Source organism: Myotis nattereri, assembly GCF_964212035.1.
Source record: "Myotis nattereri genome assembly, chromosome: 1".
NCBI lineage: Eukaryota > Metazoa > Chordata > Mammalia > Chiroptera > Vespertilionidae > Myotis > Myotis nattereri.
Genome location: NC_138075.1, coordinates 34,409,899 through 34,425,124, shown reverse-complemented (window position 1 = coordinate 34,425,124; position 15,226 = coordinate 34,409,899). Strand labels below are relative to the sequence as shown.

Below are 15,226 nucleotides of genomic sequence, written 5' to 3'. Positions count from 1 at the left end.
ATAGCCTTGGGGCTGAAAAGGAGGGTGTGCATTTGAGAAAAACACTGCCCCAGACAGGTAGAATCTACTCTTAACTGAGATAGGAATGCTAGCGGATGAGCAGATTTGGGAAGAGTGGTCCAGGTGCATCTGTCTTCAGAAATGTAGTAAATTTGATAATTTGGTGGTTTTAACATAGGCTGAGGTTCTGTTTGATTCAGAAATCTGTTGCCATTAGTGCTTTCCTTCTCAAAGGTTTTTGACCATTCTATGTTAGTGACCCCTACCAGTAATAATGGTGTACATTTCAGAGTTTCTATTATGTATGAGGCATTGTAGTAGGGCCTTTGTATATGTACATGTCATGAAATTTAACCATTATAGTACTCCTGTGCAGCATATAAGGAAACAGGTAAAGGAGAATAAGAAATTTGGTTCAAAAACAGGCCTGTCTGGTGTGGTGAGGCCTGGGGCAGAGGGCAGGGGCAGGCTAGAAGGGGTCAATGGGGATAAAAAGGGGACATATGTATTACTTTCAACAATAGAGATTTAGAAAAAAGAGGTATGTCTGATTTCAAGGTATAGGCTCTTCTCATTACATTACATTGCCTCTTTTAGATAATATTGCTAATAATATTTATACTACTATTAATAATGGCTAACAGTTATTGAACTCTTACTCTGTGCTAAGTAATGTGTTAAGCACTTAAAAGGAAATATCTCATTTAATCTTTACAAGTGTTATCCTCAACTTATAGTTGGGAAAGCTGAGACTGAGGTCATATAGCTACTAAGTGATAAAGCCCACACTTGAATTCAGCCAAATCTATAAGCACTATTTCTATGTCTCTAGCTCTATGATTATTGTTGTGATAGCTAAAAATTGCATTTGCTCACTGGTCATATTCACCCTTGCACCAGAAGTTTCCTGCTCTGTTAAAATATAAAGACCCTAAAAGTTGCCTTTATTCTTAGAGAGCCTCACTCTGAGTCAGGTAACTGGTTTGGATGTGTTCTCTTCAGTAAGACAATAGCAGCATAATAAGCCTCCAGGTTGGCACAGCATTTGGTATTGTCTATTTTAGTAAACTTACACTTGGTTTGATTTTGTTAATAAACAATATTATGATCAAGCAGATGACATGACTTTTTTATATCTATATCTATAATAATAAAAGTGTAATATGCTAATTAGATCGGATAGCCAAGTGACCTTCCAGATGTCCTTCCAGACTAAGCTGTGGTGGCGGGGCAAGGCAGAGGGGTTAAAGGCGATGAGGCAAGCAGGCGAGTGGTTAGGGGCGATGAGGCAGGCGACAGTTAGGGGCAATCAGGCAGGCAGGCAGGTGGTTTGGGGTGATCAGGAAGGCAGGCAGAGGTGGTTAGGGGCGATGAGGCAGGCAAGCAGAGTGGTTAGGGGCAATCAGGCAGGCCGGCAAGCAAGTGGTTAGGAGCCAGCGGTCCCGGATTTTGAGAGGGTGCAAGCAGGGCTGAAGGACTTCCCCCCGCTCCCACCCCCGTGCATGAATTTCATGCACCAGGCCTCTAGTACTAATATAAAGCCCTGTGCTGCCATGGCCTGCTTTGATCTGCTGTTTCCCAGATGTGGTATTCAGTTGTTTGTTAGGTTTCCTCTTCATATCCTATGGTAATCCAAACTGTATTTTCACACTATGGGTTGCCTACTGGGTTCACTATTTAAAAAAGTGGGAGTTGGAATGTCCCTTTTAATGTTTTTATTGAAAAGGGCAAAACTGCTATGAAAACTTTATTTACTGATTTTTCTTTAGAGAAAGTGGAAAGGAGGAGAGAGAGAGAGACTTGTTGTTCCACTTATTCATTGATAGATTCTTGTATGTGCCTTGACCAGGAATTGAACCCACAATCTTGGTGTATTGCAGATGATGTTCTAACCAGGTGAGCTACCTGGTCAGGGCAAAAAGTTTAAATTACTTTGAGGGTATACAGCTGGTATTCATTGTATGGGTTATGAAAAGTTTGCATTCTTGTCCATTTCTCCTGATGGAATTTGGGTCCGATTACAAGACAATGCTTGTCATAACATTTTTTCCCCACATTACACTACTGATAGTCATTCCCTCGTTTTTCACGTACTCTACATATTCAGAAAGTATCGACAAATCCTTGTTACGGAGATAAATTAGATGTGTCCCTTCCAGTGGGAGGAGTTTATTTTCTAATAGTGCTGTTTACAGACTTCACTTTGCAGCGTTGATAAATGCAGTGAACACGGCTTACAATTTCTAGAGATTTAGGATCTCAAATCTTAGAATTGCTGATATCAAGTGTATATTCTTTTGTGACCCCCCCCTCCCATTCAATATTTGGGAAAATAAATATAGTTTTTTATTCAGAAAGGGTAAGAGATATGAGAGCCAGGTGACACCGTTAAGCCAGGTGACACCGTTAATCACTGTAGAGCAGATGCTAGCTATTATTTATAAAAGTATTCTGTCATTTAGTGAGAATCTGTAATGTTTAGGGTCGGTGCAGAGACTTTCATCCTAGATAACTTTTCCAAACTTTTCTGTCTGCGAATGCACAGTATTTCTGTGCTTGCATGAATGTGCAGACATAAAGAAGTATAAAGCACAGCCCATCAAATCGTTCAAAAGAAAATACTACTCTGAATATGTTATGTACACCAGCCAAAGATCCTTCAAAACATGAGAATATTTTCAGACAGAACAAGATGGAATATAAGTTTCTAATAGTGAAACTGTTTCTTGAAAAAATTCAGTTAGGTGCACAGAGATGAGGCTTTGTGTACCGCTTACCTTGTTAGGAGCCCTCCCCCGAAATCCAAGGTATTGCGCAGGCTCACGGAAGCTAAGACCCGGGCTCCTCGGCAGGACCGGGAAACTCGCGGCCGGAACGCTTGTGCTGCAGTGTCTCTTCCCGGCCGGCGCTCATTCACAAAGGGACCGTCTCAGCCAAGCGCCTGTGGGTAGGAACCTGTTTGGTGTCGGTTCTTAGGGGCCTTGGAGGCGGCGGTGGAGAAGCAGGCGTCGGGGACTCCATACGAAAGGAGGCACTATGGACGACCAGGGTTGCCCACGGTGTAAGACCACCAAGTACCGGAACCCTTCCTTAAAGCTGATGGTGAACGTGTGCGGACACACTCTGTGAGTCGGGAGACAGTGGGTGTCGTGGGGGGGTTGGGGGGTGGGGGTGGGGGGGACGCGCCAGGCTGGAGGAGAGAGCCGAAAGGCGCTTTGCCTTGGTTTCGGGGAGAAAAGGCGTCCGTCGTTTTGACACGCGGGGAGGAAGATGGGCAAAGGGGGCGTTGTTGCTGTCCGCCGGCTGCAGCCGCCCGCCCGAGCCGCGCGGGCCTGCTTGCACCGCCGGCTCCCAGGGGTGGGCTTGTCAGGTGCCCCGTGCCCCTTTCCGAGCCGAAGCCTCGTGACTCTATTTCCAGGCTCTGTTGTCTTCTGGGGTCCACACATGTCGCCGGTTAAATACGTGGGGGGTCGGAGTGTTTAATTTCACGAAAAATAACTTGAAATGAGCGAAAGTGCTGTGAAAACAATTACTATGAGCATATACTGCTGCCTCTGTGGGTTAATTTGACACCCCCCCCCCCCCCCCCCCCCCCGTCTATATGCCCAGTTGTCCTGATGGAGTTCGGTTAGGTTCTCATCACGAAAAGGGAGAAAAATCCAGACTCTAGGCCAGTGGTTCTCAACCTTCCTAATGCCGCGACCCTTCAATACAGTTCCTCATGTTGTGGTGACCCCCAGCCATAAAATGATTTTCGTTGCTACTTCATCACTGTAATGTTGCTACTGTTAAGAATCGTAATGTAAATATCTGATATGCAGGATGTATTTTCATTGTTACAAGCTGAACATAATTAAAGCATAGTGATTCATCACAAAAACAACATGTAATTATATGTGTTTTCCGATGGTCTTAGGCGACCCCTGTGAAAGGGTCGTTGGACCCCCAAAGGGGTCGCGACCCACAGGTTGAGAACCGCTGCTCTAGGCGGTTACTTGTGGAGACATAATAATGGCTGGCATGGACAGGGCGCACATTATGTACCAGGCGCCGTGCTAAGCGCTGTATGGTGAATTCTCTCACTTCTTTACCACCACAGCTTCGTGAAGTAGGTACTGATGTGCCCATTTCACAGGGAGGGAAGCCGAGGCTGCGGGGGCCCTTTGTCCAGCGGGTCCTGCCGGAAGGGAAGCACAGGGTGTCTGACCCTAGGCGGCCCATCTTTCCGAAGGGGCTGGGCTGGGGGAAGGAGGGAGGTTGGGTTTGTGCACTAGTGTTTGAAGAGTGAATACAGGGACTGGTTAAGGCTTGTCTTATGGTTAGAGGTGGTTCACTAGAGGTGGTTCTCTAAAGCGTGTGACGTACGGCACCCTTTGCGGGTGAGCATACATTGTGTTCCTGCAGTTCCTTTGAGGGTTCTTGGAGATAACGAATGCTGGATGGATAACTACAGTGTGGCAGACAAAGCCTTTGGGGAAAGCATACATTGCACGATTAGTTGTAGTTAGAATTTAACGGGCTTTATTACCTTGGTCTTTTTACATATTTTAATCTAATCTTAATTTTTATTCTTTATCCATGCTTGAATGGGTTAAGATTGAAAATAAGGTCAAAGTAATTAAGGAGAATGCATAGAAAAGGGACTAGAGGCAAACCCTATATATGGACTATTTATACAAAAGTAGTTTTCCTTTTTAAGATAATTACTTATTGATTGCTTTTTAGAGAGAGAGGAAAGGAAGGAGGGAGGGAGGGAGGGAGAGAGAGGAAGAAAAAGAGAAACATCAATTTGTTGTTGCACTTATGTATGTATTCATTAGTTGCTTCTTGTGTGTGCCCTGACTGGGGACCAAACCCGAAACCTTGGCCTACCGAGCACGCTCTAACCAACTGAGCTACCTGGCTTGGGCAGCCTCTTAGGTTTTTAGAGAGATTTTGTTCAGTTTCTCTTCATTTTCCAGTAACACATTTATTACAGTGATGCTCAAAGAAAGGGAATTTGCTTTTTTGGAAGAATACTAAATGTAATTGACTGGAAGGAATTTCTGCCTAGTAGAAATTAACCCATCAGGGAAGATTATGTGATTTCAGTAAAATAAGTGGCATTTTTTAGACATTTATAAAATACCTATTTTTAATTAGAAATTACTTTTGTTCTCTCCTTAGTCTCTTTTCGCCTTCTTGTAAGAGTTAAGAATTGTCCCAGTCATTCCAGTGTTGCATTTGTTTTGGTTTATTTGCTAACCTGTTAGATATAGAACACATTAGTCTTTTTTTTCCACTTGAACTATGAACAAATGAGTAAAAGACTAGAGGGTATTGGCTAAGAGAACAAACTTCTGATTTTGAATTCTTTACTCTTGTAGACTCTGTGGCTTTACTAATTTCTTGTGTTTTATTTTTAAAAAATCTGTACAGTAAAGATAATAGTGCTACTTATATTACACTATTTGAGGATTACATGATATGTGTAAACTATTTGGAGGTGTTTAATAGTTTTTGTCACATAGTATTTGTTCAATATGTATTGACTATCGTTGTCATTATTATTTGTGGATGGTATAAGTGCTAAGCAAAAATGAAATTAAAATAGTGTTTATTTAGCTTGCTATGGAAAATTTGCACAAAAATGATTACCTTTAAATGAATGAGACTATAAAATGTGAAAATGTAGCTTTAATTATGATGATCCTAATTTAATTTTCTTAAAATGATCTCATCATTTTCTCTTATGGAAATGGGATTATACATAACTTCTTAATTTTTTCTTTATGTATATCTTAGATATCTTTTCTAAAGCAGTATGTATATGTTTTCTTTATTATTAACAGTTGATCATAGTCCACTGTTCATTTGTCCATGTGTACTATAATTGATTTAACAGGTTTTTTAAATGAATATTTAGATTTCCAGTTTTTCACTGGAGTTAATTATCTATATCTTCCTATCTTTATCTTTGAGCATTTAGGCAAGTATATCATGAGATATAACAGGGTAAACCATAGGGTAAATGCCTAACTAGTGGAATTGTATGTGACTTTTAAATTTTTTTTTTTTAAATATTTTTATTGTTTTTTTACAGAGAGGAAGGGAGAGAGATAGAGAGTTAGAAACATCGATGAGAGAGAAACATCGATCAGCTGCCTCCTGCACATCTCCCACTGGGGATGTGCCCGCAACCCAGGTACATGCCCTTGACCAGAATCGAACCTGGGACCCTTCAGTCCACAGGCCGACGCTCTATCCACTGAGCCAAACCGGTTTCGGCAACTTTTAAATTTTGATAGGTATTGCTCCATTGTTCTCAAAAAAGACTGTATTGATTATGCCACAAGCAACTATGTGTGAACATTTCTATTGCCACTCATCTTTGCAGATACTGGGCATTATTATTTTTTTAATCTCACTATTCTGGTAGGTAATAAAACATTATAGATTTGATGTGAAATACTTTTGATTTGATAGTATGTTGAGTTTGTACAGCATGTATTTCACAGGATTGAACTTGGGCATTTTTATAATACACATGTTAGTCTGACAGGAGCAGGAACATGTTATTATTTAGCATTACTATTTGTATTAGTTACCAGTTGCTGTCTAATGAATTACTCCAAAACTTAGCTTAGAATGACAAACATTTATCTTACACAGTTTCCGAAGGTCAGGAAGCTGAGAGTGGCTTAGCTGAGTGATTCTGGCTCAGGGTCTCATGAGGTTCTCTCAAGCTGTTGTCTGAGACTAGAGCAGTGGTTCTCAACTTTCTGGTCCTTTAAAACAGGTCCTCATGTTGTGACCCCCAACCATAAAATTATTTTTGTTGCTACTTCATAACTGTAATTTTGCTACTGTTATGAATTGTAATGTAAATATCTGATATGCAGGATGGTCTTAGGCGACCCCTGTGAAAGGGTCGTTTGACCCCCAAGTTGAGAACCGCTGGACTAGAGGATTTGTTTCCAAGGTCACTCTCTGGTTCTTGGCAGGAGGCTTCAGTTCCTCCTGTGGACCTTCCATAGGGCTACTCATGACATGGCTTTTCTGAGAATTAATGATGAGAGAGAACCAGAAGCTGCAGAGCCTTTATAATCTAATCACAGAAGTGACATCACCATCACTTCTGCTATATTTTGTTAACACTGAACAGTGCTGTTGCAACGTGGGCGGGTATTTACGCACCAGAGTGTGAATACCATAAGGCAGGGATCACTGGGCCATCTTGTTGCTGGCAATCACATGATTGTACTCACTCTGATTTTTGTTTCTGTCCTCAAGTAGCAAAGACATTTGGGCAAGTAGCAAAGCCATTTTAGGAGGCAAGTGATGGAGTGAGTAGTAGTGTTTCCCAAAAGTAGGGCATATTGGATTATGGTAAGATGAATTAGGAGTATTACTTATGGGAGAAAATACAGGAGTAGAAATGAGAAAAAAGGTAAAACATGAAAATACTTTTCTCCCTTTACTGCTAACAACTGAGGAAGCATATTCCCTTATGTATCAATTCAATCCAGCAAACACCTAAATGACCTGATTGCATGCACATCAGAGAAGATTGGATTCCATTTTTGTTTGTTTTTTCAATTCAAGCATGAACTTTATCTTAATTACAGAAAAGTAATTTTTTTCTTTGTTTATCAGGACCACCTATTTTAAGAAATGGGACTTTCACAGAGTTTTTTCATAGAATTCTGAAGGCATATTGCGTTAGGTGGAGTTAGTTATATCTAATTCTCATTCAGCTACAGTCTTGAAAAATTTAATTTCTATCCCAACCATTTTTGGCAAAACTTGTCTCTGAAACTGTTACATGTATTTAATTTTACTAAATCTGCCTTTTTCATTTTAAACATGTATAAGACAAACTAGTAGAATAAACAAAACATGCCCTGATATATAAAAGTCAATATTTTGCCATATTTAGTTAAGATCTTTCTTCCTTTTTCCCTCTGTTCCTCTTTCTCTCTCTCTTACTCATTGTTGTTACTTGGTAGTTTGCAAGAGTTACCTGTTTCAATTTTGCTGATGGCATCTCTGTGGTATTGTGTAATATGTTCTTTCTTTTTTTAAAATATATTTTTATTGATTTCAGAGAGGAAGGGAGAGGGAGAGAGAGAGAGATGGAAAGAATCAGTGATGAGAGAGAATCATTGACCGGCTGCCTCCTGGATGCTCCCAACTGGGGATCGAGCCTGAAACCCTGGGCATGTGCCCTTGACCAGAGTCAAACCTGGGACCCTTCAGTCTGCAGTACAATGCTCTATCTACTGAACCAAACCAGCTAGGGCTGTTCTTTTGTACTGGTATTTTCTCTAAATTGTTAGTTATATTTAGAAGCTTTATCAGATTAAGGTTATATTTTATTTATTGTTGGAAAGAATAATTCATAAGTGATATTTATTTATTTTGACTGATATGCTGGACAAATAAGGAGACAGCACCTCTTTTGGGCAGAATAATTAGGAAAAAACACTCATTCTGGGTTGAAGAATTAGAAAAGGGGACTTTTGAGAAATGTTAATTTCTAATTTTATTCTGTTGTGTTAAGAGAACATACTATAAAGTTTCAGTCTTTTGACATTTTCTGAAAATTTGTTTAAGGTCTAGCATATGGTCTGTTTTGGTGAGCAATCAATGTATATTTGAAAAGAATGTGTATTCTGTGGCTGTTTGGTACAGATGTATTATAGATGTAAATTAGGGCAATTTGGTTGATAGTCTTACTCATATCTTCTATATACTTACTAATTTATCTTCTCATTTATCAATTACTCCAACTAGATTATAGATTTGTAAATTTCTCCTTTTAGTTCAGTTATGCTTCATGTATTTTGAAACTATTTGATACATAGATACTTAGAATTGCTATGCCTTCATGATGAATTTTTCCTTTTGTCATTATTAAATGTCATTTTTTTCTTTTTATTTACTTTTGGGATGACATTGGTTCACAAAATCATATAGATTTCAAGTGTACAACTCAACAAAACATCTGTGTTCTGGTATCAGCTCCCCACAACCCTACTCAATCAAAACTTCACTTACCAAGATCCCCCAGGACCTTCCTGTGGTTAAAGCCCAAGGACCTTCATCTCTCTATTTTGGTTGACCTCCTCTCCCTATTTGACTCTGCTGGCCATGTTCTACTTTTTTTTAAATATTTTTTTTATTTGTTGATAGTATCACAGGTATCTCTCATCCCCCACCCCTCCCTTTTACCCTCTTCTTCCCAACCCCCTATTTACTACCCTATTGCCTATGTCCCTGGGCTATTCATATAAGTATATAAGTTTTTTGGTTTATCTCTTCTTGTCCCCCCAACCCCAGAGATTGGTCCAACAACCTCTGCTCTTTAATTGTTGTGTCAGTCCCTCTATATTTAATGTGATTATTGATGTCATTGGGTTTAAATCTATTTGCTTTCCATTTGTCTCTTGTTTTTTCCTTCTTGTTCCTTTCCTGCCTTATTTTGGATTAATTTGATATTTTAAATAATTGGCCTATTGCAATAGGTCCTTATTGTTATTTTGTTATTTTTATTATTTTTTAGAGGTTTCCCTAGGTATAACAGCATTATTTTCAAAGTCTATTTAGAGTCAACATCTGACACAATCTATTTTTCACTTCCCACTTCAATACCCTGCAAATATGGACAAAATAATTCTACTTAACTCTTGTCCTTTATGCTGATGATGTCCTGTCCTTTACTTCTATATATGATTCAGTATTGTTATTTTTTTTATAATCCTCACTTGAGGATATTTTTCCATTGATTTTTTAGAGAGAGTGGAAGGAGGGGTAGAAATAGAGCAGGGGTGGGCAACCCCTGGCACGCGTGCCAAACATGGCACGCCAGTAACTTTTGCTGGCACGCGAAACCCTCTCTTATAATCTTCCATTTACAATTTTTTTCTTAATACCGACTTTTTTATTTTTCAGATAAATTCAGTGTAGGTGCATCTTAGATAAATAAATAATTTTACAAAACAAGTTATCTTAAAGACCATAGACATGGATTGACGAGAGAGGGGAAGAACAATTTCTATGCCTCTGCCTTAACTCTCTTGCCTTCCTAGATCCGACCAGTGTTTTGGTTTCATCCACATACGCTTGTGAATCTTTGTTCTCAATGATGAATTTTGTTAAGTCTCATAATAGGAGTAGCCTGATGGATGAAAGTAGTAGCTCGTGCATATCTCTGAAGGTCATGAAATATAAACTTGATGTAAAATCTCTGTCATCAGTAATGCAGCAGCAAAAGTCCCCCTGATAGTACCAAATGGAGTTATAAAGTTTTCTGTCGGACTATCAGTGTACATGCATACATTAAAAAATAAATGTATTTTTCATCATCATATATTGTGTGTTTGTCGCTTGAATGAATTTTATTGTTTCTTCAAGGTTCTTCACATATGTACACCTTAAGAGATATCAAGTAGGCGTAACATGTTCTCAAAAAATTAGGGTTGGCACGCAGAAGAATTTTGAGTCAGAGATTTTGCTGGTTTTGGCACGCACTCACAAAAAGGTTGCCCACCCCAGAAATAGAGATAAACATTGATGTATGTAGGGAGCGGCTATAGCAGCGGTTCTCAACCTGTGGGTCGCGAACCTTTTGGAGGTCGAACAACCCTTTCACAGGGGTCGCCTAAATACATCCTGCATATCAGATACTTACATTATGATTCATAGCAGTAGCAAAATTGCAGTTATGAAGTAGCAATGAAAATAATTTTATAGTTGGGGGTCACCACAACATGAGGAACTGTATTAAAGGGTCATGGTATTAGGAAAGTTGAGAACCACTGGGCTATAGGTTTAAGCCTCCGACTGACCTGTTGTCAAAGCCACAAACAAGTCCTAGCTTAGAGGGCACAGCCCTCTTACCATAATTATGCTTGACCTTATCAGCTCCCTAGATCTTACCTGGGTAGCTAATGGGCTGTGGGAGGTGCAGCTAGTGCTGCCAAAACAAGTGAAACTCACAAGAACATTGTAACTATGGTGACCACTACCTTGTTTACCTCTGGCTATAAAATAAAGGCTCAGCTTGCGTCTGCATCTCTCTCTGTGGCCTCAGCCAGGCACAGGAGGATCCACCTAGACCAGTGATGGCGAACTTATGACACGCGTGTCAGAGGTGACATGCGAACTCATTTTTTGGTTGATTTTTCTTTGTTAAATGGCATTTAAATATTTAAATAAATATCAAGCCAAAACCGGTTTGGCTCAGTGGATAGAGCATTGGCCTGAGGACTGAAAGGTCCCAGGTTCGATTCCGGCTGAGGGCATATCCCCGGGTTGCGGGCATATCCCCAGTAGGAGATGTGCAGGAGGCGGCTGATCGATGTTTCTCTCTCATCGATGTTTCTAACTCTCTATCTCTCTCCCTTCCTCTCTGTAAAAAATCAATAAAATATATTTAAAAAAAATAAATATAAAAAATATAAGTCTTTGTTTTACTATGGTTGCAAATATCAAAATGGTTGCAAATATCAAAAAATTTCTATATGTGACACAGCACCAGAGTTAAGTTAGGGTTTTTCAAAATGCTGACACGCCGAGCTCAAAAGGTTCGCCGTCACTGACCTAGACTCAGCTTATTCTCTTCGTCTTTTCTACATCCTTCACCGCCCCCCTCAGGCTCACTGAACCCTTGGCTGTGCTGGCGTGGCACAGATGTGAAAGACACATTGATTGGTTGCCTTCTGCACGTGCCCTGACCAGGGCCAGGATCGAGCCTATAACCAAGGTATGTGTCCTTGACCGGAATTGAACCTGGTACCCTTCATTCCTTGGGTGGACACTATCCACATGAGCCAAACTGGCTAGGGCTTAATTTTGTTGTAAACAGATGTCTTTAAGGAAATGTAGAAAATAAAAAAAGTCTTTAAAAAAACCACACATTTATTGAGAGATAATTAACATACCATAACCTTAATTAATTTAAAACGTAGAGTTTAGTGGCTTTTGCTATATTCTCAGAGATGTGCATCCATTACCATAGTCAATTTTAGAAATTTTAACCATCACCCTCCAATTCTCCCCCCAACCTTCTCCCTTCCCCTTTTGCTTCCTAGCCCTAGGCAGCCATTAATCTACTTTCTGTCTCTGCAGATTGCTTATTCTGGACATGTCATATAAATGGAATCTTATAATATATGATTCTCTGTGATTGGTTTTTACTTGGTATAATTTTTTTCAAGGTTTATCCATTTCTTTTTGTTGTTTGACTTCATTTCTTTTTGTTACTAAATGCTAGTTCTTTGTGTTGATATATCTATCACATTTTATTTATCCATTCATTAATTAATGGACATCCCCCCCCCCCCCCACACACTTTTTGGCTATTATGAATAATGCTGCTATGAACATTCATGCAAAAGTTTTTGTGAGGATAAATGATTTTCTCCCCTTGTGTATGTACTTAGGATTATAATTGTTGGATCATATGATAACTCTATGTTTAATCATTTGAGGAACTGTAAGACTGTTTTCCAAAGTGGCTGCACCATTTTACATTCCCATCACCAGTATATGAGAGTTCCAGTTTCTGTACATTTTTTGCTAACACTTATTTGTCTTTTTTTATTATAGCCATCCTAGTTAGTGCAGTGGTGAAATGTAGTCTTTTATGTTCCTCTACTTATTTACCATCTTTGGTGTCCTTTCTTTCTTTCTTTGATATGATTTTATATTTGTATTGATTTTCTTCTGCCTGAAGAATATTCTTTAGCATTTCTTATAGTCCAGGACTGTTGTTGAAGAAGTCTCCCAGATTCTGTTTATCTGAAAGTGTTTTTATTTCATCCTACTGTTTGAAGGATATTTTTGCTGAATATGATATTTTGGGTTGGCATTTCACCACTTGAAAGATAGCATTTCATTGTTTTATGATCTTCATTGTTCGTTAGCTGTTACTCATATCTTTGGTACCCTTTATGTAAAAATCTTGTGGGACTGCTTTCAAGATTTTATCTTTGGTTTCTAGCAATTTGAGTATGATAAGGCAAGATGTGGTTTTCTTTGTATTCATCTAGTTGAGGTTTCCTGAGCTAAGATTTGTAAATCAATGTTTTTTCATCCTATCTGGAAAATTTCAGTGATTCTTTCTGCATTATTTTCACTCTCTTCTCATTTTGGAGCTCCAGTTACAAATATGTTAGACTATTTTTTACTATACTCTCTTTTTTGTTTGTTTGTTTGTTAATCCTTACCTGATGATATTTTCTCTATTGATTTTTTAGAGAGAGTGAAAGGGAGAGAGGAAGGAAGGGAGAGAGAGAGAGAGGGAGGGAGAAGGAGAGAGAGAGAGGGAGAGAGAGAGAGAGAGACATAGACATATTAATGTGAACTCTTTCATTGATTGATTGTTTCCCACATATGCCCTGACCAGTGCCAGGTATTGAAACTGCAACCTTGGTATGTGCCCTTGATGGGGAGTTGAACCTGTAACCCTTTGCTGTGCAGGCTGGCGCACTAATGAATGTGCAACGTCAACCAGGGCTATGCCCTCTTTTTGACCATAGGTCACACTTTTCTTTTTTCAAGTTTAGTACTTTTTTCAGTTGTTTACTGGCTTGTGGAGATGGTACAATTTAGGGGTTCTGAATGTGTTATCTCTCCATGAAGCTTTGTTTTTTTAATTTATTATTTTTTAATTTTTTTTTATTGATTTAAGAGAGGAAGGGAGAGGGCAAGAGAGACAGAAACATCAATGATGAGAAAGAATCATTGATCGGCTGCCTCCTGCAAGACCCCATCGGGGATCTAGCCTGTAACCTGGGCATGTGCCCTGACCAGAAACCGAACCGTGACCTCCTGGTTCTTAGGTCGACGTTCAACCACTGGCCAGGCTATGAGGTGTTTGTTTGTTTTTTAAATTCTTGTAGGTAAAATTGGCTGATCACCTTGAACTTTGTAGGCTTGGTTTTAATTTTGGCTATCATGGATTTGTTCAGAGCTCAATGTGTTTCCTTACTTTAGTGCAACTCAACCTCCAAACTTTTAAAACTTTTAAAACTCTTTGGGGTTTGATTTTAGGCTTGTTCGGGTGAATCTAGAATAAATCTTTTAATCTAGGATGCAGTTCTTACTCTCAGTTGAGGCCATTTTGGTATCTCCACTGGATGTCTGAGGTGTTAGTTAATAAGGTGTTCATGTGGTTTCTCTACTATGGCTTGGTGGGAAATCCAAGTTGTACCCAGACCTAGCACTTCTTAACTACCTTTTATTCCTTTCTCAGTCACTCTCTTTTAAGCCTTGGTTGGTTTTGTCCTGCACATATCCAGCTCCTTCCTTGGCCAAGGACTTACGGGGGTTCCCTATACAGACTTCTGGACTTTCTGCCTTGCAGATTTCATCCTTATCCACTGCTCTGAATTATGCCAGTTCAGCTTAGCACAACCACTGTGCTCTTAAACTCTTGCTTGCTGGGCCATGGTCATGGAAATTTTCTCCAGGTAAAAACAGAGGTGATTGTAGGGCTTACTTTGTGAGTTTCTCATCTCTGAAAGATTATAGTTTTTGTGCTTCCTATTGTCTAAATCCTGTAAACAGTTGTCTCATACATTTTGTTTTATGCTTGCTGATGGTGGGAATGCTAGTTTGGCATCATTTACTGCATGATTTTTGTTAGGAAAAGCTGGCCTTACTGTTGTTGAGGCATTCACTTCCTTTAGTCTCAGTTTTATGTGTACATACATGTTTATTTTCTTTACCTTGTGTTTGTTTAGCATTTCTTCATTTTGTAGTTTCTGAATTTATTTTTACTAACTCAGCTTCTTCCCTAGTACTTTTCCAAGTATTCTTTTTTATTTTTAAAAAATATTTTTATTGATTTCAAAAAGGAAGGGAGAGGGAGAGAGAGATAGAAACATTGATGATGAGAAATAAACATTGATTGGCTGATGCCTGCACTCCCCACACTGGGGATGGAGCCTGCAACCCGGGCATGTGCCCTGACCAGGAATCGAACCATGACCTCCTGGTTCATAGGTTGATGCTCAACCACTGAGCCACACCGGCTGGGCCCTAAGTACTCTTTTTTAAATGGAGTGTTTTGATGTTGATTAAAATAAAATGTTGCAGAATAGTGCTAGAAAATTAATATCTCATATCTTTGGAATGTTAATTACACTGAAGATCTCAAGATCATTCTCTTTGAAGGAAGTGGTTTTTGCTTTCACTGCATATATGAATTGGTGTCCCATGTGTCTTAATAATTCAATTT

The 15,226-nt window shown here is 39.4% G+C and overlaps 1 protein-coding gene across 5 annotated transcripts in view; it reads left to right on the top strand.

Moving 5' to 3' along the window:
- Positions 1-2,824: 2,824 nt before the first annotated feature.
- Positions 2,825-15,226, top strand: part of MNAT1 (MNAT1 component of CDK activating kinase) — a 217,440-nt gene continuing 205,038 nt past the window's right edge. For 4 of the 5 annotated variants that reach the window (XR_013995958.1, XM_081090423.1, XM_081090424.1 and 1 more), the window contains exon 1: positions 2,912-3,125. Coding sequence is in view for 4 of the 5 variants with exons in the window: in XM_081090423.1 (XP_080946549.1) it covers positions 3,037-3,125 (89 nt within the window). In the remaining variant the exon portion in view is untranslated. Of the gene's footprint in view, positions 3,126-15,226 lie in introns of all 5 variants that reach the window. The other variant, XM_081090425.1, reaches the window with a different exon arrangement.